Genomic DNA, 24,930 nt, shown 5'->3' with positions numbered 1-24,930 from the left:
TGCTGAACCAAATACATCTGACACAATCAGTAGTTTTGGTGCTTTATGTGCTTCAAGGTACCAGCCAAGAATTTTGAGGTGCATGCTGCGTCCTGTGGTCCTCTTGCACCCTATCACATAGTTCACCTACACTATATCTTTCCCTTCATAAATTGCACAGTACCACCTTAAAATGAGATAATTTTCTTTCCAGTTCACCGGCTGTTCAAGAACCTCATTCCTCTGATGGTTAGAAAACGTTCAGTCTCTTGCTTAAATTCTTTCATGGCCAGGTTGTAGCCATTTGCTCTTAGACAAACATCATTCTTTAGTTTAAATAGGACTTTCCCTTCCCTGATGTTTATTTATTCTTCTGATATAATCATAGAGCACAGTTCTTTTAGACTCCTTCAACCAAGATTTTAAGCAGGAATGTTTTGGTACTGTACTTTGGTTTGGAGAAGTATTCTGTCCTCCCCACAACCAGGAAAAATAATGGTTGTTTTTCAGCTGGATTGTTCCATCACTACAGTTTGTTCAGTGGCCACAGAAACACCTGTGCAGGTACAGGAAAGCAGACAATGCAGGAATTAGCTGTTGAGACTCGCAGGAAAGCAGGACCTTCTCTTTGGGCAGCAGGCCTGGCTTAAGCTGCTCATAGTGTTCACTGAACTCCTCATCTCCCGTCATAAAACAGGGTGTCCATGTCCCACATTGAGAATGTTTTCACTATACCTGTTCCAGGTTTTGCTTTTCTCAGTCCCAGTAGCCAGTTTGCCTATATCTTCACATTCATCACTGTCTTTTCAAGACCTGATTTTAAAAATTAATTTTGCTTCCAGGCCAAACTAACTCTTCTTGCCACATCATCATGTCTGTAGTGGCGACACTACAGTGTCCTCCTCATTCTCTTTAAGTTTAAACAGTCAATGGACCTTCTCTTGTTCATTTTAATATTCATCTCAAGGTCAATCTCAAATTCTTTTTGGCACTTTTCACTGTACCCCACTTCGTCCATTAGTCTTTCTCTTTTCTGTGTTTTTGCTTACTCCCAGTATCCTTTATGAGGTGAAATCACAGGCAGTTCTGCAACCTATTGCTCCCCATCCTCTCCTGTGATATAGGGACACAATTTCCAACTACTTTCTTCACCTTTATTTAAAGAAAATTCACATTTCCCCAATAATGAAACTGATCCTAAGAACGAGTTCACTTCTCAGAGCTGGCCCTCTAAATCAGCAGTAGAAGGACAGTGAAAAACCAGGTACTCCCAAAATTTTGAGGTCACAATTATTCTAAAGCTAGGAGTTTTGAGAATCCCAGGTGGTTTATAAATCCATCGCTACCCCTCTGAGTTTCACTTACAATAGGAAATTGTTAACAACTACAAGTGCAGAGAATTGCCTACTTCGTGTAATCTGAAGGCTGAACAGATCCAGATGCAATAGTTTTTTGATTTCTATTTTTGCTGCCTTTTATCTTAAGGAAATGTATTAAGATGTTGTAAAATACTGCCAGATTAAAAGGAATAACTAGGAAAGAAGCATTATTTACCTATTTTCTTCCTGATTAATTGTGTTAAATTACACAATGGCATGTTGGACTAGATGATCTTTAAATGTCCCTTCCAACCCAAACTATGATTCTGTGATAATGCTGCTTCCCATATCCTTAATGACATGACTGAGAACATATAAACACAAGGCACCTGTAAAGTAGGTGGCTTGGAATCCGTGAGCAGCACAGGCAAAGAAGTCTACACTCCAGAAAAGGAGCATTCACCCTGCTTCTGAACAGCTTTGCAGTCTGCACTAAGCTCATGTCTCAGTTTTAGAGCAAGTAATGCCTGCAACCAGACATACCTTCAGTCTCACGTTGTACAGTGGAGCTGCACAAAACTCTCTGTGAAACTCCTTTGTATTTACTAGTTTATGCTATTTTAGCTATGTTTAAGGCTGTGTTTGAAAGGCTTCTGACTGCATGTAGTACAGCATGGCCTTCAGTTTCCTCCTCCTCTATTTAGTGTTTTATCTACTAACTAAAGCTGATTGGGACAGAAAACAAAAAAGTTAATATTGCATAATATGTAGACATATACAAGCTGGCTCAGGTCCAGGCCCACCATATAGTCCCTCTCCAAACTGCTGCGGAAATATTTGTTGGTCAAAACTATGTTTCTCCAAGGTTGACTGATGGAAAAAAATCAGAGTTGTGTGTGTGTCTGTGCAAACAGGGAGTTGTGTAAGATGGATCTTTCAATTACTTTCAACAGAATTCCCCTCTGCAGAAAATGGCAATGCTGGGCCTGTATATCTTAAACAATACATAAACTTTATTTTGCAGATTCAAGTAATATCTACTGGCTTTCCGATGAGGGTCACATTCCACTCACTGTATATTGGTATTCAGCTCTATTTTAGTGTGGTTTTGCTCTTCCCACACAAATACTCAACACTAGATTGTTTTCTCTAAACAATTGTTGATAAGAGATCTGTCCTGGAATATGTGAGGATACTCGAGGAGCTTCAGTCACATGACTGAAAACCACAAAATTCCCTTTTTCATTGGTGTTTTCAATGTAGAAGACTAGACATGCTGCCAAAATTATGACATGAAATATTCAGCTCTATTTTGATCTTTCTTTTTTCTGTGTCTTGTTTTGCTAAAGATGATTTAAAACTCTGCTTGTTGAATCCAAAAACCAAACAGCTCATGCATTTGACAAGCTGCCAAGAATGCAGGACCCTGCCCTTCGCTTAGCCCACAAGCAAGAAAAATCTCCTACAAGATACTGCCAGCCAGCTATGCTGCACTAAATCTCACCGTCAGAAAATAACATTGGCAGCAAAATCAGCTGCAAAAGGACTGCATGCAGAGCAGTAACTTGCATACAGCCCAACCTATCAGTTAGACTTTCAAAGTGACTTGGTGGTGAAGGCATCTGGTAAATCAATCTGGAAAGAATCTATACTCTTCAGATAACATCACATTTTTTTTTTGTGGGATTGGGCTGAAGCACTATAGGAAAGGTAGATGACAAAAACATTAGGACAAACGATTTGTAATCATCATGTCTGTTGTGCATGGTGCCTCTTTCCCCCCTTCCCCTTTATATGTATACTGGCAGTGAAACAGTTGCAATACTTACGTGTTAGCAAAGATTATCTGGCAATATATTTAATGATCAGTTCTTTATCTTCCTAAAATTCTATCCAAAAAAAAAGAAAAAGAAAAAAAATGAAAAAGAGGAAAAAAAAATGAGAGTGATTTCTTTGCCCTGGTGAAATTTGTTCCTGTCTGTGTACACCATTAAATCCAGATTTATATTATCTATTAAATATAATATATAAAAAATACATAATGTATACTCTACTGCCCTTTGAAGGCTTGCCTCCACACACACACCTTGGAATGGACTAAATGACATTATAAAATAGTCTCGTAAGGGAGGCTCAGGCTGCACCATATTTTATATATCAGTTAGAAAAAACCTCTAACATAAATTTCCAGCAAATCATTTGTTTGCTTCATATTGTGGCATGCAAAGATTAGATCACAGGCTGATGTGGGCTTTTTCAGCCTTTAGATACAGCAGTGAGCACAGAAGTGAAAACAGACGTAAAGCCATTAAAAATTTGCAATTAATAAGGATAAAGCTAAAAATCCTGTCCCCAGTGATGTCAATGCAAGTTTGCTCATTGGTCTGGAAGCTAGACAAGTTTTTATTCTTTGAATACACACCAGTGTCTTTCTGTCTTCTATAAAAATTATATAGGCTACAAAACTAACTGCTAGATCATACTCATTTTCAATAGCAACACAAAACCAAGTATTTTGCACTTTAAAGTACTGCAGTCTCAAGGTTCTTTTATCTCTAAATGGCTTTTAATCTGTTTTATTTTCACTGTGTACTCCTTAATTACAAAGGTTCATTATTTTTTGTAGATCTAGATTTGCAGCCTTTTGCGCTACTATCAGAAGTCTTGCACTATAACTCTCCTTAAAGGCCTGGCTTCTAAGCATGTGATTATGTGAATAATTGAAGGGACATTCATTTTAAAATGTTCATTTCCAGGACTCTCAGTTGTGAAGAAAAGCTTGAACACAGCTATGTGGAACAGAGGGCTGAAGTAGGGTTTGATAAGCCCCAAGTAACACGGGTGACTATCATTTAAGCTTCTTCCCAAGTGTATCCATCTCTACCTTGAAAGTAGTTGGGCTGTTTTGTGCTCTGTGTTGCACCCACTGAAAGGGTTTTTCGAGACTTCTTACAGTTAGAAAATTCTCACTTACATTCTCAAACATGCCAGTGCACACACATTTGTTTCTGAGACAGTAATGAACTTCTGCTTGAATAGCTCTTTAGCCTCCTGATTATACACATCTTGCCCCATTACATTTCTTGTTCACAATTCTTGCCCTTAGTAAAAGGGCCCAGGAAGGAAAACACACTGTACAGAATCCAGCATTTGATTGCTTGTTTCAGTGTAAGAATTTAAGCTGTTCTGAGTTGTTTGGTAGGGAAGCGATTAAGCTAATTCTTTCTTTTAATAATTAGAGCTAGCAATGATGTAGCATTCCTGGTGTGGAAAAAAATGGCAGCACATGTATTTTCTGTAATGTTGCTGAAAATCGTTTGGTCTCATCTACATCAGCAAGGATACAGATTCTTGAAAATTCTTGCTGACCGTTCATTAGTTGCCTCTCTAACCTGGGGCCTATTATATCACTATTCTTCGTGACTCAAGTCTGAATAAGCTGGTTTAGGCAAACTCCCCAGAAGTAAAAATAATGTCAAAAAGCATTCTGATTTCATATGTTTGGTTACCCATTTGGATCAGTTTCAACCAATTTTGCAGAGTTCCTGGCCACATAATGTGTACTATGGAATGCAGCTCTGTGAACAAAACCAAAGTCAAACAGTCCTTCTTCATAACTGCCACAAAGGAAAAAAATGCCACAGTAAATTAAAAGCATGATTATTCCAGGTCAAATCAAGAGTTAAAATACAACTTAAAAGCTAACTACATTGATCAGCAAAGAGAGAAGATGTAACTTGAGCAAAGTTATGCTTCCATAGGCTTTAATTTAAGGTGTATCTACTCAGCATGTTGAACTTTTGGCCAACATAAATATGCGTTGGGGAATAGCTTGAAAACAGACCAGGTAACTTGTATGTCTCACCAGAGAACAACTTAAAGATGTAAGACTAAATAAGGGAATAGTTTTGAAACTTCATTTGCTTCACCTCTTTGTTGGTACCTCTATGTGAGCATTTCAGTGGGGCTGACTCTGCTCCCAGACCAAAGACATGAGACATCACCATGGCAATATCAAGCCCTGGATCTGATGAACTGGAGAAGAGAGGTAGGAACTGATTGTATATCGTATTGAATGCAAGCTCTTCAAATCCTCAAGGGCTGGACAGCAATTTTGCAGGGATACTGTTAAGGAACAAATAAAATAGTAATTTCTGAAAGTAAATTTAAGAGTATTAAGCAAGGTATGTTTATTGAAAGCATTCCAGTACACTGGGAAAAATGAAGTTACTTCCCACTGATGTGGCTTTTTTCTCTACAGATTTGTTTACATACCTGATAGGAGACAGAAGCATTTGAGTCACCATGCTATTTTTTTATTTTTTTTAACTGTCCTTGATATCAGATACATATTCCCTCACTCACCTTAAATCAGGCCTTCATCTCTTCCTAAAACTAGGCCACAGCTAGAAGCTTGACAGCATTTTGTAAGTATTTTGGCTCCATTTTATGTAAGACTAGATTAATGCAAAGCCAAGTTATCTCTACAGTCTGATTACAAAGTTCCTGAGTCTGCAAGATGCAAAATGGCCTCAGTTCTGGAGTCATCACCATTTTGGAAGCTTGGAGATCTGTTACTGATGACTTGTCAAAAACTTCAGTACTATTCATGATGACTGGTATTGAAAAGGCTTCACAAAGTCATGTGAGTTGCACCTACACAGGTAACCTACAGCATGTCCATGTTCTCTGTCACCAACAGGTCTTTGCTAATGACTTCCCTTCCCCTCTGTATTTCAGTGGACACATGCAAGCTGCCTGGCTGGCCAGGTGCTCCATCAGACAGCTGAAGGACCCAGAAAGCAGTGAAGATCTCACATGCTGCTTTCCTTGTCCCCCATTTTCACTCACCATCAGAAGCTCTTTGCTATGCATGCACCAATCTACACTGCCAGATTTGTAGGCTCTGTTACTAGCTGATGCTGCTTCTTATCCTCTTGATCCATCCTGTCACACATACCACTTCATAGTCTACTTGTCTAGTTCTTCCTTTCTGTGCTTCCTGAGTTCTTTAAGCCAAAAGAGTGCCCATTGTTCTTTGGGCCCGGGGAAAAAATATGCATATTTAGGAAAACTGCCTAGCAACTGCTTTCCTTATTGCAAGGCGAGAGGCTATTTGCATAAGAAAACCTTCCAGCTGGAAGCCTTCGAAGACTCTGCTGGGAGCCAGTGCTGTGACCAGTCCTCAAAGGAGAACTCCCATACAGTCCTGCTCCCTCTGGGTGGCCTTTCTGTGCTGTCCCCACCATCAGTGGGGGCAGTGGAACAAGGTGCATGAGTGCACTGCAGCAGTCAGGAGCTGCTGCTCCACTTTCTGGCTGTGCTCACTGTGCTCACAGAGAGCTTTTTCTCGTTTTATTCCTGCATCATCTTTTCCTCACACTGTGTGCATCACACATCTCAAAGTCAACAGCTTCAGCTGCTAACCTTTGGAGTTCTGACATTTGCTTTGCAGATTTCCTGCCCAAAGTGACAATCTGTAGCGCTACAGTACAGTATCTCCCTCTCCAGATATTTACATGTGGTTCCCCCACAACAATTACTGAACAGCATTAATGGTCTGCAGAAAGACCTGGTCCAAGAAGAAAAACTGAAGAAATCACTTCACCGTTTCTCTTGCTGTTCTGTGTCTGGTCTCTAGAAAATGTTGCCTGTAAACTTTAGTTTCTAAAGCCCCAGACAAAACATTAGCTTTTGATAAATAAAATAAAATAATAAATAAATAAAAAGCCCCACCAATATTCCAACTACAATCCAGCAAACTGTGAAAAGGGTTGGAATTGAGGACATGGCCCTCTTATATGCTAAACAGTGGTGAAATCACTTCAGCACCTGCAAAAATGGCTTTGTAGGGCTGTGCTGCTACTTAATGGAATGAGACGATTTTGATCAGTTCTGCAAAGCTTTCCAAACTGCTGTTCATAAAACTAGTTTCAATGTGTGAATCATTGCTTTCCTGCAATTTATATCCATATGTGTAGTTATTTTTGAGAATGATTCAGTTTTGTATATATAATTTTAAAAGTACTTTTTAAGTTAATGAACATCTGTGATAAGAGCCCCTCAACAGAAAAGCTTGTGTCAGCCACCACTGATGCTGACTGTAAATTTTCTGCTTTTCTATAGCATGCATATGAATCCTAAGGCCCTTTACCGACAACATACAGCAGGAGTAACCCCGCTGGACACCACACCATTAAAATGCTTTAAAAATGGGGTGGGAAACCCAAAATTTCTATCCATTTGAAAACTGTAATATCTCTTTTATAACCAAAATGGAACCAAACAGTAAATTCTTAAAACTCTTTTTAACAGAAACAAATAGAGGGAAAATTTCCATTTGAAAATTTCCAAACACTTTGAATTAATTTTTTGATTGACATATATTCAAAGCTTTCAGCTATAGTTCAACAGGATTTCTGTATTTCATGGCATATGTTTCTAGGTGCTGCTTCCTGGCTAAGCTTATTTTCTCAAGATGAACCTATTTCTTGACACCCTGCATGAGGACCATGTTGTGAATATAATGAGGGTGGATTTACAAAGGAATAATTAGACACCCAAACACAGTAAGTTGTCAAGTAACTGGTCACAGAAGCAAGGTCACTCTGCTCTAGTTTGTCTTTTAATCAGCTCCACTTTTCAACCTAGTTATTATGTTTTTCTGTTTCTGCCCTCTCTACACATTTTGATCTCACAGTCTGAAGGAGAATGTGCTCCAGGACCCATGGAGCTCACATTTCATGTGAGAAGGGGCTTAATTCTGGCAAAACAAAGTATGTCACAGCCTCCCAGTTGAAAATCTCATTTTCTGTATTACCGTCTTGTCATTAATTCTGCAAGATGTAGTTTATTAAGAACTCACTCTTAAATGCAGCATACTACACACATGAGACATCTAATGTTCCTTCTCCTAGATATGCAAAACTTTCTTGGACTCCCCTTTTAGGATCTGTGACAGTGAAAACAGATAGAACAGAACTGTAAGTAAGACCGATGACCCTGGTGTGAAGATGATGAGAAAACTTCACTGGAGAAGTGACTACATCTATAGCCATGCTAAAAAAGACAGAACTGTACTTGCTTGAGACACAGCTGAATTTGGCCTCTCTGTGTAGAGCTGAGCCGGTTAGAAAACTGCAAGTCCAGACAAAACACCAGCGGTCAGGGATGGGTAGGTAAGAGCTGGGGAAAAAGCATGCTTCCTGCACACAACAGAATGTACTCTGGCACGGACAAGTAGTAACAGGCATCAAGCCATGCTGCTAATCCTTTAGCATCAGGATAATGCCATGTCCTGGTGCATACGAGTTTCTAAATGCTGACATTGTGGTGACCTTTAGGAAGCCTAAAAGCCCTCTAAAATCATTAGGTCTAGTTCTGCTTGTGATTATGTTACTTTAAATTCAGAGTTAGTGCACTGACTTCAAGGCAGCTAGTTCAAATTTACATCTCTCTAGCTGGCTGATTATTTCCTATATTGTTTCCAGTTGCATGAAATCATTTGTGCACGTCCTCTAGGACTGCTGGAACCCTCTGTCCTCCCCAGCTACACATGATGCAATGAGCCTCTGACGGAGGAGGAGAGCCGAGAAGTCCATGTAGGGAAGCAGATAATTTCCTTTTGAGCAATGGATGCAAAAATAGCAGCTAATAAAAAGCCTTCAAACTGTGCCTTCAAACTGTGACAATTCAATACACACACCTACGAGGATGCCTTGACAAGCTGCTTGACTTCTCAGTAACTCTTTCTTGTTTTCTTTAGTGCAGCATCCTTCAAACTCCCACACACAGGTATTCATTTCTGTAGTGACAGCTGAGACCTACAGGTGTTTGCTGCTGTTGCCCTTTCAGAGTAGACAGACACTTGTTCCTCACTGTAAACATTTGTATTGTGGTGCTTGCCTGGCTAGTTACAGCCCAAATAATGATAAACCAGCCTTTTCTTTTTTTAGCCCCTTGCTGTCATGCGTTAATTCTCTTTGGATACAGGCATTTGGTACTGGAAATAGCTTAAGTGAGACCACTTTCTGGTGATTATTTTACTAGCACTATCTTTTAGCAAATGTTTCATACAGAGATTCACCAGAAAATTGTATTATGCAGTTGCCAGAAATACAGCACCCTACAATATTAGACTCACACATGAAGGAAGGACTATGCCTAGTGGCAAGATGTTCTTTGCCATTGACTAATGTTATTTCACTTTCTTCAAACTGCTACTCTGGCTTTGCTAAGCAACAATGGAGATCAGAATCAGGACTGTATGCTGAGGACTATGATACTCCCAAGTGTCAAAATGGTTTCTCAAAAGGGTTTTTGACCTTTTTATGCAGAGAGAAGGTCTGAAAGCTGGGTGTTCTTATAATTTGCCCAGAACAGCAAATTGTGTAATCCTTTTTCTGGAAGTCTTCCTGGTAGGCTAAGAAGTAATATTAAGCCTTAGTAAAACTAAGAATTAAGAACTTATCATGTCTTAACTGAAAGTGTACAGGAACTTTAAAAAGATACCCTTTCCCAAAATGCTTACTTAATGTTAACATTAAATAGAAGTAATAAAGAAGTAAAACATTAAGAAACAAAGCCACAAAAATCCAGGAATCTTCCTTACAACTCTTTCTCACTGCCTCAGCTGTTTATTTTTTGGTACCATGATTCTGTTTCTTTAGTTGTTTACTCACCACCAAATCAGACAAGACCTGAATTTTATTTTTTTTTAAAAAAAGCAACCTCCAAAGACACTAAAACTAAGAGAGATACAACAGCCACAAAATGTGGCAGTACGTACTACAAAATCATTCAGTGAGGGATTGAAACCAAAAACTTAAGGGATGTTCTTCATTTGGAAGGAATGGAAGATGAGAATGGCCCAGGGAACTGTTTGACAATACAGTGACTGTGTGCCAAAGACACAAGGCTATGCAAGTCTAGGATGTACCATGCAGCACGTTTTCATGAGAGCCTGGGAAGCGCCTCTGATCCAAGAATGGGCAAAATCTCATTTGGAAAATACTGCTCATAGTTCTAGTGATGTCTGTAGCAGAAAGAGACACAGAAACTACTGTTTCATACACTGAAAGTCATGGGAGAAGGCTACTATGAGAAGAAAAATTAAGAACCATTTCTCCTGACAGTGTGCTTTTTTTAACCCTCCAAAACAGTTTGGGAGAGGAAAGGAGCACTTCTTCTAAATGCACTTGAAATGTAAAAGCTAAGAAGGGAGGAGTATAATGTGATCAAGGAGGTGTACTTTGGTCATGAGTTAATCCAGGCTGCTGATAAAAAACCAAAATTTGCAGCCATTAGGACAGTGAGGTTGTGGAACAGCCTTCCAGGGAAAGCTCTGGCAGCATGATCCTACTTATTTGCAACATACACTTTGATGGAGGGGGCTGTGTGACAGGACAGGAGTAATCCAGGAGTTAGAAGTTCAAGCTTCAGTGACACAAGACTGCTGATATCCAATTTGGTGGTATACCTGGGAGATACTTGAGAAGAAGCCTGTCAGCATTTTGCACACTGCTCTGTATTGACTTATTAACTAATGTCTTTCTTCAGGACTTGTGTTGGCCACCTGCATTTTTGTTTTCCCTCTTCCTGTATGATCTGCCTCTGGGTCAACTTCAGTTCCCACACTGCTCTGAGGCACTGAGGACAGGCAACAGGGCCAGATGTGCTCTGACGGTTGTCACCAAACCCCAGTAATGCCACAGGCTGCTGCATCTGCCTCATGCACTCATCACATTACAATTTGCCAGCTTAGAAGGTAGTTCTCCCTGAGACAGACTGATGGGGATTGCTGTCACCTCCTGTTATGTGTCATGTGTGGCTGATTTTCTAAGATCAAGGAATCATAGAATCAGAATGGTTTGGGTTGGAAGGGACCTTAAAGATCACCTAGCTCCAACCCCCCTGTCACAGGTATGGACACCTTCCACTAGACCAGGCTGCTGAAACATCATCCAACCTGGCCTTGAGCACTTCCAGGGAGGGGACATCCACGGCTTCTCTGGGTAACTCAGGAATTGTTGCCAAACATAATTTCTCTTTAGGTGCTTAGGACACTGTTGATACCCTTGACACCTCCTCTTTTCCCTGGCAGACTGGGATATTTATGGGGTTTGGTGCCTCATTTAGAAGGGGGTGAAGTGTTAATCAGTGTTAGGCTTTTCCATGTGGCTTGAGGAGGTCTGAGACATGTACCTCCTCCTACCCTACTGCTTGGCTTCCTGCAAGACTAGAAAGGTTCCTGCGAGACTCAGTTACCTATGTTGCTTCTTCCAATCCTACATGCTATGCTCTCTTTAACTAGCAAAACATGGTACAAAATCTTAAAGAGAAACTGAGTCAGTGGACTTTCCACTTTAAATACATCCTCTTGGTCTTCTGCCCCACCTGTGCCAGAAGTGGAGGAAGCTAATTTGTGACTTAGGAACCTCTCTCTCCCTTTGGGGCCTAAAGAAATATGGAAACCTCACTAATAGACCCAGCCTTTTGACAGATCCTTGCGCGATTTGTACAAGCAGGGGAACGGTTGTTTTCTCCACTGTTCCTTGTGCTGTCCATAAAGGCAAGTAAGCTATACAATAGCTAAATAGGGATTACACAACTGAGCTCCATAAATCTAAATCAGAAACAGAGTCTCTATCCTTCACTGGACAAACATAAAAATGTGGAAGGGTGAAATTCTGGTCCTAATGAAGTTAATGGCAATGTTCTTGCTCACTCTGGTGAGATCACAGTTTCATCCAAAATATTGGCTCAAGCCTGTAGTTGGCTGACCAGGCTGGATATTTAAAGCATATCCATATCCCTGTTAAGTTTTTCCAAGTACTGGAATAAGACAACTTTTTTTTTTTTTTTTTTTTTTTACTTCTCTTTTTAAAGCTTTTTTCTTATGATAAAGAAATGCAGACAAGTATTTTAAGACCAAGTACTGATCAACCACATGCAGACCTGAACTGGAAGCCTAAAAAGGGCCTGATATACTATCTCTGAGTGCAAGAACAAATATTAGCAAAGTAGTTGTTCCCATGATTGAATGTCAATACTTTAAGCCACTGAAAGCTGCTGCTGAGTCATAGTACCTGGGTATCAGAGGGAAAGAAGGGAAACCTTGACCTGTGGGGGCTGGGATTCCAAACAACAAAAACCAGGCATCAACAAAACACACAAAAGCCCCTAAGGAACCCGAGACCTAAGCTCTGCAAGTAAATAACTTTGTGAAATAATCCACTGTACTACAAGGACTACAGTGCAGCTGAGTGTTGCTGGAGCTGTTTGGCACATAGACCAAATTAATTGCTTGACAGTCGTGTTAGTTTGGCCTGGGGTGGATAGCAGTGCTGGGTAAGAAAAGCCACTGTAGTTTTTCTGCATCCCCAGGCTCTGGTCTGACTCCCAAAACTATTGCTGCTACACTGAATGCTAGCATGTACTCCAGGGGTACCCCCACCCACAAGATTCCTGCCTGATGAAAAAGAAAGGAAGAAAGAATGGAGGAGAAAAAGGAAAGTTTGTCCAATTAGGGCCATGCATCACATGTATTTCCAGCTCAAGGGTTATTTCTCTCCCCCTCTTCCCAGAAGCATCTCTTAACAACTGAGCTGATTCAATGCAAAATGTCATTAACAACCTTAACAGTGAACAAGGACTGAGGATCATCCTTATTTTAGAGAAAGAAGCTATAAATAATCATTCCAGGCAAATCTAACATCCTGACAGGGTAGTAGGATCCCCAAAAAAACCTGAATCCAGTGTATTAAAAACCACAAATGCTGAACCATTTCTCGCAGAGCTTTTTGGAGCTGTGTAAATACTTCCAACATGCATCAGCTAAAGCTGTCAAGGTTGGGGAAGAATTGCTTCTATGTATGTGATTAAGACTGAGCAGTTAAAAAGACTTAGCCTGCTATAAACAATTAGGTATGGGAGGTCAGTGCCATCCCAGTGTCATTGCTGACAGTTTCATTACTTAGGCTTGCCATGGATATAATTCTCCAGGCAACTGTATGGGAAATCATTATAGCCTTGACTGTTTCATGACCAGCTTCTCACCAGCCTGCATAGGGCCCAAGCAGGGCAGGCCAAACCCTCACAGGCTCAACTGTTAACTTCCAATTTTTACCGCTGTGAAATATGGTGGCATGGCAGGCTGTGGCTCTGACCCTCCTTTACCCCAGCTAGAAGCCAGCTGCAACACAAGGAGCCAGAGAAATAGCCTTTCTTGTTTTTTTCACTGTGCAGAACAAGCAACTACCCAACTTTTAAGTTTCATACCCATCCATCATACTACAAGCTTACACCATCAATTTGGATGGATGCATGCTACTTTACATCTTCATTCATCCCCTCTGACACCTGTCTACCTTCTCCCTTCATTCACACTTGTGTCTTTTACTAACACCTCTCTGCACTTAACTTTCCTGCCTTATTCATTCCCTCTCTCACATCCATGACTGCACCCTCTACACACTACTCCCTCTTTCTTCTTCTTTCTGCTCCACCCTGGACCCCACAGATCCCCTCCTGGCCTCAAAAAAAAAAAAAGTGAGGAAGAAGGAAAGAACAGGGTGATTCTGTATAAGAAGCAATGAGGAATGCAGTGTACCCCTTGAATGAGGTCCTTTGGGAGATACCCAAGGACTCTTCAGGTCACACAGAATTTCCTTTGGTGAACCCCTGATTCCTCCAGGTCATGGGTCTTGTTCTAAATTCATGCTTCGTTGGGTAGAAGCATTCCTTGAGTGCTCATGCGTAAGACTCAAAGATTAAACCCAGAGGTACACCAGCAGGTAAGATGACACCATGTCAGTACACTATTACATACCTGTGCCAGGTCTCAGTCGTTCCCAGGAAGCCCATATGATTACTTAGCTTCCATCCCTTTTTGCAGGTAGTTTTTCTGTTGCTTATTTTCCAAAAATAAGCAGAGCATTTATTGTTCAAAAATGCTGCTCGTCAAGGCCTTTGCAAACACTTACTGTACAGCACGGACATTCATTCTTACATGTAATGAAGAACGTGGTAAACAAATCTAGTCTCACTGAAGTACAGAACAGACACACGCCTCCAGTCCCAAAAAGTATTGCTCATATTTTAGATGCAAAACCAAGAAACCCTGGCCTTTGATGCTCACTGGTGTCCTTGCAAACACAGCGTCAGTCATTACCATTCTGTATATTCTTCCAAGTTCTGAAGTGCAGTCATGCTTGTTTTACATTGACCAAACAGCTTGAAGTGCCAAGTTTCCAAAACAACAAAATATAAGAGGAATCTGGCTCTTATATTTACTAAATACTAGGTTTGCCTCTTGAAAGGAAAGACAAAGAATAGAAGAGACCGTTATTTCTCAGCTGTTAAGTGAAACAACACTCAACAATAATTCTTGTGTGGAGCTTCTCCTGCCCTGCCCAGCCCCAGCCAGATGTAGACAATCTTTTTCTGGGCATCCCAAACACTGATGCTGAGGTGATACTCACCTTTATGGACACAGCAGCCCAAATTCGGTGGCTAAAGAAGAGGTATTCATTTTATTTATAAAGAATTCACTGGCAACAAGTCATGTGAGAGGCAGATACATAAAATGTGCTCAAAGATGCTGAGGTGCTTATCTTATAGGTTAAACTCTAGGGTTTATAACTAACTGCTGGCCAGAGGTTTCCCTCCCCAAACCACGAACGCCCAATAGCTTCAGTTCCAATCATGAAATTACAAACTTGGTAGCAAACAGCAAATGCTGTCAATTACATGATTTGCCATATAGTACAAAGACATCAACAACAGTCATTAATCTACACAGTCCTGTTTATCTTGGCAATTGCAGAGGCCTTTTGCAAACTTCAGAGATCATTTTATGGCAATGAAGCTTAGGGAAAATGGCCCGGGCCAGAATGAACAAGCGTGACAGGCTACTCTTACCCACCACAAAACTCTTCAACCATAAGCAGTAGGACTAAAGATGTGGCTTAAGGCAGGAAAAACTTACTGACAGCCTTCCAGGTGCTAAGTATATAAAAGTTTCTCACCTAGTGTCTTCCTGAGTAAAATAACTGGTTCAGTGCTCCTGTCCAGTACTTACAACTCCTCTAGTAAACAAACATGATACAATACCTCCATTTTTTTAGCAATATATAAGAACATATTTTAATAAATTCAAAGTATTGGACCAAATTTGATTACCCATTCTTCCTTTTCATCTGCTGCTGCTTCTCCTTCACTAAAGCCAAGCAAACATGCCCAGAGAAAAAGACCTTTCTGTGATTTATTATTATAAAGCCAACATAAGAACAAGACATAACAACATAAGACATGCCAATCTTAATCTGATTAACTCTTTCCAAATTTACCAAAAATTCGTAACTCAAAACTACGTTCTCCATATGCCGACTTCTAAATTACCTGACAGATGGTAAAGTGTAAAAACAGAATCAGTCACATCAATAGGGTAAGATGACTGAAAGAGACCTAGGATATTACCAATTACAGCAGTTCACTTACCCTATAGTAGTCTGTGCTGTACACATCTCTAGACATCCCAAAATCCCCAATCTTCACCAGCAGGTTCTCACCAACCAGACAATTCCGGGTAGCAAGATCCCGATGCACGAAGTGCTGTGATGCCAGGTAAACCATACCAGCTGCAATCTGCTGGGCAATGTGAAGCATCTGGGATTGGGTCAGCTCAGCAGGACGGTTGCCTTCTGCCATCAGTACTGCATCTGGTCCATGTGCCCTGCAAAAAGCAGAAGCTGATTAAGTGACAGGCCATTTGCTAAGCTGGAGAGGTGAAGGGCATTAGTGAGCAGAAAACCACACAATTAACTTGCTCAAATATAATAACTAAAAGGGTTACACATTGGTGAAATAGCAGAAAATTTCTATCTTGGCTTCTTTCATTTACTGTTTTCCTTCATTGTGTGAAAGACAGGTGGTGTGAAGAGCATTACACAATGGGATGTTGGAATAAGGCATATGCATTCATAATAATACCCTTCTGTCCAATACTACTACTACCTTTCTTTGTATTCTGTTCTAGCAATGTTTTCTGGAGAAAGGCTGGCAAATGTAGGTGTTCAGTAACCGAGGAAAGAAAACCTTATCACTCTGTAAGAGCGAAAGGCAATAGAGTGAAAGGCAATGAAGCGGCATGCATAGCATCATTGTTCCTATGACCAGCATTTGTTGATTTCTACAGAGAGACAGGACATTGACTCTCCCATCTTTTCTTACAGAAGAAACAGTTAACTTCCTTCTGAGATGCCATCTGAGAAACAAGGCAGCAATTTTAGATTTACACTTCCAATTTCTTATTCAAATGCACAGCAGGAAACCTTTTTTCCTCATTTCATCATGAAGGGTGAATCCTGCCTGATCCAGGAATTCTTGACAACAGAAAGAGGACACAAAGCACACACCATTTGGAACAACTAAACAGCTTCAGAAATACAAGATTTTCAAGACCTAGCTTGGCCCTAAGATGTAATAATCAACTGATTAATGAGAAACTTGCATATACTCCAGCAGAGGGAGAGCCATTTTGCATTTGGAAAGCCAGCACTGGAACATGTCTTAACTATGTTATCTCTGATATACAAGTGTAACAACCTAGTATCCTGAACATACAGCTATAAACGTTTGTATACACAACATTTTTAATGAGTATTACGTGCTAATCCTTATCCAACTCATGAGGTCATCTGGCAAGCATTACTCATTTGATACACCTTTTAATATTCTGAATATCCCTTTCCATCCATTCCATTGTTCTGTGTTTTCAAAAGCTTTTTTAATTCCATTCCTGAAGACTATTGCTTCTAAGAGACCACCTCTCCTCTTCCCTTTCTCTACTTGTTTTTGACAAATACTCTAGAACTGTTTTTTATTTTCTCTCAAAAGTCCTTCCTTCCTACAAAGAGGAGTTTCAAAGGATCACCTTTCTAATCAATAGAGCTAAGGCCTTAATTCATCCCTAGAGGAAGGGCACAGGAGTTTGGAAAAGAGTTGCAAATTAATCAAAATTTGTGAGATCGAATCTGACACTACCTATTAGAAATATGATATTAAAATTGCCCCAGGGGAAGAATTTCATGTGCAAAGTGACAGATATGAGAAAGAAACGAAGAAGGGTATATAGTATTGCTGGGACTGAATCTGGCACCAGGCAAAGAAGCGCTCTGCCACAGGTTACATACAGGCAGCCATTCAGCTGGTCTGGGTTGGGGCCAAATAAACATGAGGATACGAAATCTCCAACCAAGACTCACAGGCAAATACCTATTGAAACACACTGTACCTTTTCATTGCATGGATTTTTTTTTAATGACTGCTCTCAGACAAGGAGCTCTGAGTCACTGAATTAGAGAACTCTTCATCTTTTACTAGCTTCCTTGAGAACATGGTCTGTATCTAATTAAACTTTCGGATTATTCTTAACACTCCATCCACCTTGCTTGTCCTCGTAGCGGTGGCTGCAAATGAGGTGCTCCTCAGTCTCTGCAACAGCCAGGAACATAGACAGAGATTTCTTTGGATCCACATCATCCTCCACTACTTAGAACAAGCACAGGGCAGGCATGACTTCGAGGCTTTAGTCCTAGATCTGAACAGGCTTTGGCTGCAGGCAGACGGTAGGGCTCGTTTGAGTTACATTTCGATTCATTTTCCCCTGACAGCCTTTGGTGGCGCTGCAGGGTAAGAAATACGGGCCGTGACCGCCGGCTTGCACCACCTCTATCCGCAGCACTAGCTGCAGCAAATGTGAGAGGAATGACAAATCGGGGCTTAGGTTTAACAGCTTATCCTTTTTATGCTGATCGATAATGATTTATAATTCTTAACCAAGACCTGAAGTAAGAAATATACTGTCTGCTAAACAACCTTTCTGTCCAGTAATTCAGAATCTGAGTTACAAGGTAAGAAAAGGACAAACAAAAAGAATGAAAGAGTAAGTATTTCTTGTGAAGTAAGAAATTACTTCTTTCCAGCTACGAATCTGGCTTCTTCTAATGGAAATTCAATGTTCTGAAAAGTACTGGGATGGCATCTTAGGAAACTGCAGTTCTCTCGTGATCCATAGCAGAGGTCCAAGCAGGCAAATGGAAATGCCCTGACATGGCTCTGACAATATACTTAAATCCTCTGCCAGAGAGATAATCAGTCTGGAAAAAGCTGTAGTGTTTGCTCTGCATTCCAGCTCAAGCCCTAGCCTCCCTGCCAAAGCTGGCAGCCTTGCTAATAAGGGAGGATGCTAGCTGATGTAATTTGCTTTTACAGTGTGGCTACTGGTTCAGCAGAGATTAGAAAGACCACAAACTCATTTCACACAGGCTATCAGAAATGCACAAATGGTGACACTAGCAATCACTAGCCATTTCAGTCAGATAGAAAACCTGAACCCATTTAAAGGGACAGTAGTTTTGATTGGTTTACAGCTTTGTCATAGATAACTTTCAAAAATAGTGGTAACCCTAGTTATCTTCAGCAGGAGAGATCTCAGTACATTGAAATGCCTTTGTAATATCCTTTGATGAAGATGACGTAGAAGACCTTGAAAGAACAGTCCCTTATGCAATTTTTTTTTCTTTACATAGGAGCAAAGGCTGTCTCTCAACTGTTTGTTTTTATGCCAACAAGTGCAGGCTTGTGGAAATGGCACAAACACAAGACTAGTGTTCATAACTTCCTGGTTCATGTGTTACCTATTATTGTGAACCTTAGATATCATCTATTTATTTATGACTGGTTTACTGCCAGATTTCAATTCCTGATGCACACTCCTGAACAGCTTTTTGAAATAAAGCCCTAATCTGGGTAATAATAATAAAGATGTAGCATTTTCTACTGCACTGGTTTCCATGGCGCACAGTTTTCTTGCTTCAGGTTAATGGCAGTCTTTCCAAAACACAGAGGAGGGAAGAGAAAAGGGTTAGATTTCAAAAGCTCTTAGACGCCTACAGATAGGGATAGGTGTTGAGTGGGATATTCCCAAGTGCTACCAGAAAGCCTGCAAGAAAATTATTCCCACTGTAAGATTTATAACCAAACATTTCAGAATATGCTGAAATATATTGGAAACAATATTTCTTTTGTTCCTATTTGTTTGGTGCAAAGCATAAGACTTGACTTAATAGTAATTCCAAACAAGCAAAGAAACAGGCCCCACATCCCAGTACAGAAGACGAGAGCTGCACAAATTTGTACTCCTAGACATCATCATTTTCCAGTGGTAGTAGTAAATTTAACATTAAGTACCACGAACACCTATCTTCTCTGCCCACTTCTGGCTCAGCAGCACAACATATGTTCATGGATCTACCTGAGGAATTTGTTAAGATCTCCATGCTTCATATATTCAAAGACCATGATGAGTGGATCACCCTCAACACAGACGCCGTAGAACTTGACGATGTGCTCATGTTGTAGGTTAGTTAGCAGCTCTGCCTCGCGGTGGAAATCCTTGCGGGCATTGTCACTGGCATCCTTCAGTGTCTGGCAAAGAAAACAAAAATTTAAGGAAGGGGAGATATTCACTGAAGGTGGCAAATGTAGGATGGCACTGTAAGGGTAACATAAGGACAGCCTACTGCATAAAGCATGGAGGAAGTACTTTTTTAGTAACTCTTTTAGAAATGCAGATGTAATGTTTAAATGCAATTAAATATTGTCAGTACAATTTTCATTCTCCTGCCACACATCACCTCAAACAATTTTTGTTGTAAGAGGAAGCAGGAATACTCATGATCCAAGTGTTTTCCAAACACAGAACAAATAAACTGGTCTTATCCACAAAATATACAAGTACACACCTGGTTCACACCCTTTAGCATTTAACTTAGGTAAACCCTAGTATCCTGTTGGTATTTACCTTCCTTGTAAGTTCTTTAAAATAAAAAATCTGCTTGCTTAAAATACTTAGTGGGAAAGTGGATGCATTCTTCATGTATTACTAATGTCACTGTTGCTGATGTTGGCCCCTATGGTGTACTGTATGTACATTAGGTAGATTTACACAAGGGTATGTCCCTGGAAGCAGAACTTAAAACCTCAAGACACCAGCCAGAAACTCATTTGAAATTCTGTAAATCTACTCAGATACCTAAGATTAAGCATATGTGTAAGTAACTGGAGGACCAATACTAAATTGATAGAGAGGAAGTAGATGCAGATCAGAATTCTGGAGTGTTGATTTTTTTCACCCACTTTTATTTATACAGCTCTAAATTCTTGCATATTTTCATTCTGAAGGAAATATATCAACACTGGACCAAATAGAAGACTTAAATGTCATATAATGAAATAATGCTAATTTAACTGCCACACATACACAGTTTCAGATCTCTTCTTAAGAACTAAACATTCTTAGCAAGGAAACACTTTCATGCACCAAAAAAAGCAAATTCTGACAGGAATTGAAGGAGGAATAATTGTAATTGACAATCAACCACTCTTAGACTCTACCTTCAAAAGGTACAGTTGTTGCACTAAACTAATTCAAACAATATTTTTAAAACAGTAAGAGAAAGATAGCAGGTTACGAATGTTCACTAATTATTATTCACAGAAACTGATGTCTGGGCTCTGGACATCTGGATTTTAATTATACCTAGTCTTAATACAAAGAAAGATAAGACATGAAAGTAGTGGCACTATTGTAACTAATGATGTTTTTTTCCTGGCCATCTAGTAATTTTATTTTCTACCCTGAATTTATATACAGAGCATAAGACCAACCCCACTCATCAGAACAAATACAGAACAAGTTGATACTGTGCAATCACCCTGCCAACAAACCCAGGTTTTAGGTGCAATAGTCATGGTTTGTTCAAGCTTTTTCTTTAACAGAGACAATTCTATCCACTTTTCTGTATTATACTTATGCAAGTGTGAGAAGGAACAAAAAGATGACTGTCAGAGGAAATACTTGCTTTACTCGTGAAGCTGCAACCACAGGTCTTGAAAAATGAACAGCTACTATAATAAGGTTCAGATGGGAGGACAAGGAGCAGAGCAGACTGGATAGCCATCTGCCAAGTTCAGGGGCTTTTCCCTGTGGATTTCAGGCTCTATGGATCCTAGAGGCAATAGAAATCACTCATGCTACAGATGCACCTTCCCTGAGAGTCCCACTTAAAAACCTCATGGGTCTTCAGGCCCAGTATCCTTCCTCCACAAGTTTTACCAGTAACAATGCAACAAGGATGTTGCATCGTCAAAGCTTCACAAGCTATGATATATTAATATACACAGCTATATCATTCAAGGTGGGTATCAAATTGGCTCCCCACTATGGTCCCCACACAATTACATCTGAACCAAGCAAGGACTGGAACTGAAATGTCTTCCAATGCTTCCAAGCTCTGGGGTGATGCTTTAACACGATACAGGCACCAATCCACAGTCCAATCTACACTACATAATGAAATCACTGGGAACAATTCTGTTGCCTCTTGAGTCTCTTCGGTGGTTTCATGTATAAAGCAATTGGACTGTAATTATTCTCAACAACAGAATTAGAAAAAACAATTCATACAAACCCCATTTTTAAATAATAGCAACCCAGAAAAAAAATTGACATGGAGAAGCATAGACTGATCCTCTTTCCACCGGGCTCTTTCCCTGGAAAGACTGTAAAAACCTGACAGCTCTGCCCTGTGAGGATGTAATACTGCACATTTCAGAAGACACTTTTTATCTCACAGAAACAGCAAAATTATCATATGACAGAGCAGTTGCCACAGCAATTATGCATTTTCTGTCAAACAGCAAAATGCATGAAGGTCTAAAACTCAGGTAAAACTTAGGCAGGGTTTCTACTACTGAGGGACAACTTGAATTTCTGTCACCCACCACTACAATACCTCCTTCTCATTATTTCATGTATCACACAGAATAGACACAATGCATGAAAGACAGCTGACACAGTCAGGCAAGGAGGCGGGAAAGTGAAAAAATAAGTATGTAGAATTTACATAGAAATGACAGACTAATGCATTTAGCTTGTTCTCAGTGCAAGAGAAAAACCAAAACCAATATAAAACTGTAACAGCACAAAGCCAGAAAAAAGACATAGCATTTTTATTGTTGTTACTGACAAGTATACCAAAGCTCTGCATGCAAAGCACTCTCACCAGCTTATAGTTTTTCCTGAGTAGGAACTGAGGTAAAACGACACGTACTTATCAACCATTCAGTCCAGTGACTAAGAAGGGACATGCTCCCTTGGGCAACAGAGGAACCCACTGGCTATTACAGGAGCTCCACATCGGCTGAGTTCATCCTTGTGCCAGTTGGACCGCCACCCCATGCTTATTCTTCTCCACAGAGTCCCTGCCCCGGTACCAACGTAGCATATGGTCTCTGCAGACCTGTGCTCTGCAGTGAGTGCAAACAGCCAGTCCATCCTGACACCCCAGAGCTGCATTCATGGGCGAGTCAGTGCAAGAGCAGGGGAATGTGGCTCTCACCAACATCACCATTTGGCTTGGTAATGGAACTCTCACAACAGCTGTCCTTCATACTGTTATCAGCCTTCCCCTATGAAATTGTTACTACTACTTCCCACCACCATACAAGTGCTGAGTAGTGTATTTCCTCAAGAAATGAAGGGGTGATTTTGATCCTCCTCTGAACTGAACACCCTAAAAGTTGGAAATATTTGGCTTTCCTCTGATGGTGCCATGGAAATGTTCTTCACCACATGTACATAGCAGTCTGCTAGCTGAGCACAACCCTGCAGCAGCACAAGGTGAATCCCCCTCCAACCTCCCAGGGAAGCCAGAGGCAGCTGCTACCCTGTGCGCTGACAGTCATCCTCACCTCCAGCTCTGGACAGGTCGAACTAGTGCAAGACTATGCCTGGGGATCCAACTCTACTAGGATACAGTACCGATCCAGGCCTGAACAACCACTGTGGCATGGCAAAATGGCCCACAAGGAAATGGTAACTTTTTCACCTTCTACTCTCTGTTCTCTGAAAGTGTCCACAGCAAATGTTGTACTGATGTGATGTGCAAACTCACCTGGCGGGAAGGCTAGTACAACGCCCTTGCAATCTGCTTAACCTGTGCTTAAGCCTGTGCTCAAATGGTTTGACCCACAGAAAGCATTTCCAAACGCTCAGTGCTTCCCCCAAAAAGTCAAAACAGATTTTCTCCTCTTCCAAGGAGCAAAATTTTGCTCAGGCATACTGAGTTGTTTATGCTAAGCCTGATTTTCTATCCTCCCAGATTTTTCTGGGCTTCTTAGCTCCTAAATAATTTGCTGCAGCAATGTATCAGCATTTTGGATACTGGCTGGCCAAAAAGGAGATGGGTGCAGGTTGAGTCAGACTGAGTGATACTCAGGGCCAGGTGGGTACAGCACACTTAGCCAGCAACCAGCAGGCACAGGCAGCTGGCAGGGACAGCCAGCCATCCTGATTCACCCCATGCAGGTGAGACCATGCCTCCTCACTGCCAAAATCCTCCTGGCACCTCCTTATTCCTCACCAAGTACTATTCCTACTGGGCTCACCAAATCTATTTCGCAGAGAGACAGGTGGGTTGCGGTTTTGCCATTTTGCCAGCAGGGATGAAGCTCTTTTAAAGCCCTTGCTGTGTGCTGGGAGGAGCTGCTCTCCACTGCTGGCATCTGCTGTCTGCTCCTCTTAGAATTAAAAAAAACAATAATCACATATATTCATTGCTAAAGCCTGCACCCAGTGGTGGGCTCCGGACACAGTCCTCTGGCTAGCTCTCTGCACACCACTGAGATCCCATCCCTTGACCTCCACTATGACTGGAGAATACCTGTGAGCTATGGTGGGTACCACAGTGAAAGAGAGAAGCACCTGGCAATTAACCTCTCAGTTATATGGGGATCAATCCAATGGCACAGATCAGCAAAAAAATCATTCTTTGATGGCAGCCAGAGTCACATCTTCAGGACCCAATGTGAGAAACTAAAAATGGGCATAACCTGTCTGCAAAGGTAATTCTTCCCATAGCTTCCTGCAAGATCCTTATTAAGGACCATACAAAGAGTGGATCTGGTAAAAAAGAAGTATGACAGCTGTGCCAGAAAACAGATAGAATTGTCATCTAAATCCATGGAGACATCTCTCCCTTGAAAGGCTGAATGCTACTCCTTGTGAATCATACTGAGGAAGAGCAGCAGAGAGCAAGTGTGGCACAGCATTTAACAGCAGCAGTGCTAGGCTCCATTTTGTCAGGACTTTCAAAGGGAGCAAGTGAATGGAAAGACTTCTATCTTGCTATCAAGCAGTTCCCTGAAGTGACAGAAGAAAGGCAACTTCCACTCTAGCTTCACCAAAATACAACAGAAAATTCATTCAGATCTAGTTTTGCCACTTCCTCTCTCTTGCTTTCTCCTATCTATGATCTATCCCTTCAGGGCTTAATTTTTTCTCACCAGTCAACATGACTGAACATCTCCCAAGTATCAAAAAGCTAGTACTCCTGGCAACCCCCCAAAACCTGTTATTTTTGATGAAGCAAGAAAGTACTCCACAAATCCATCCTCTTTTCATGTTCTCTCACTGACAGATCCAAAATTCTATTCTTGTTTCCAAATCCAGAAAGATAATTACTCAATTTCTTTTACTGTATGGTTCGATCCAAAATGTACACATGGT

The 24,930-nt window shown here is 40.8% G+C and overlaps 1 protein-coding gene across 1 annotated transcript in view; it reads right to left on the bottom strand.

Moving 5' to 3' along the window:
• The window catches only part of NTRK2 (neurotrophic receptor tyrosine kinase 2), a 211,382-nt gene that overhangs the window by 32,376 nt on the left and 154,076 nt on the right, over positions 1-24,930 (bottom strand). The window contains exons 14-15 of the mRNA XM_055699474.1: positions 19,615-19,787; positions 15,798-16,032 (exon numbers count right to left, since the gene is read on the bottom strand). Of these exons, the coding sequence (XP_055555449.1) occupies positions 15,798-16,032; positions 19,615-19,787 (408 nt within the window). The remainder of the gene's footprint in view (positions 1-15,797; positions 16,033-19,614; positions 19,788-24,930) is intronic.

The sequence above is a fragment of the Falco cherrug genome, chromosome Z (genome assembly GCF_023634085.1).
Source record: "Falco cherrug isolate bFalChe1 chromosome Z, bFalChe1.pri, whole genome shotgun sequence".
In the NCBI taxonomy this organism is placed as follows: Eukaryota; Metazoa; Chordata; class Aves; order Falconiformes; family Falconidae; genus Falco; species Falco cherrug.
The sequence above is the reverse complement of the archived record's forward strand: the minus strand, read 5'-3'. Positions and strand labels throughout refer to the sequence as shown.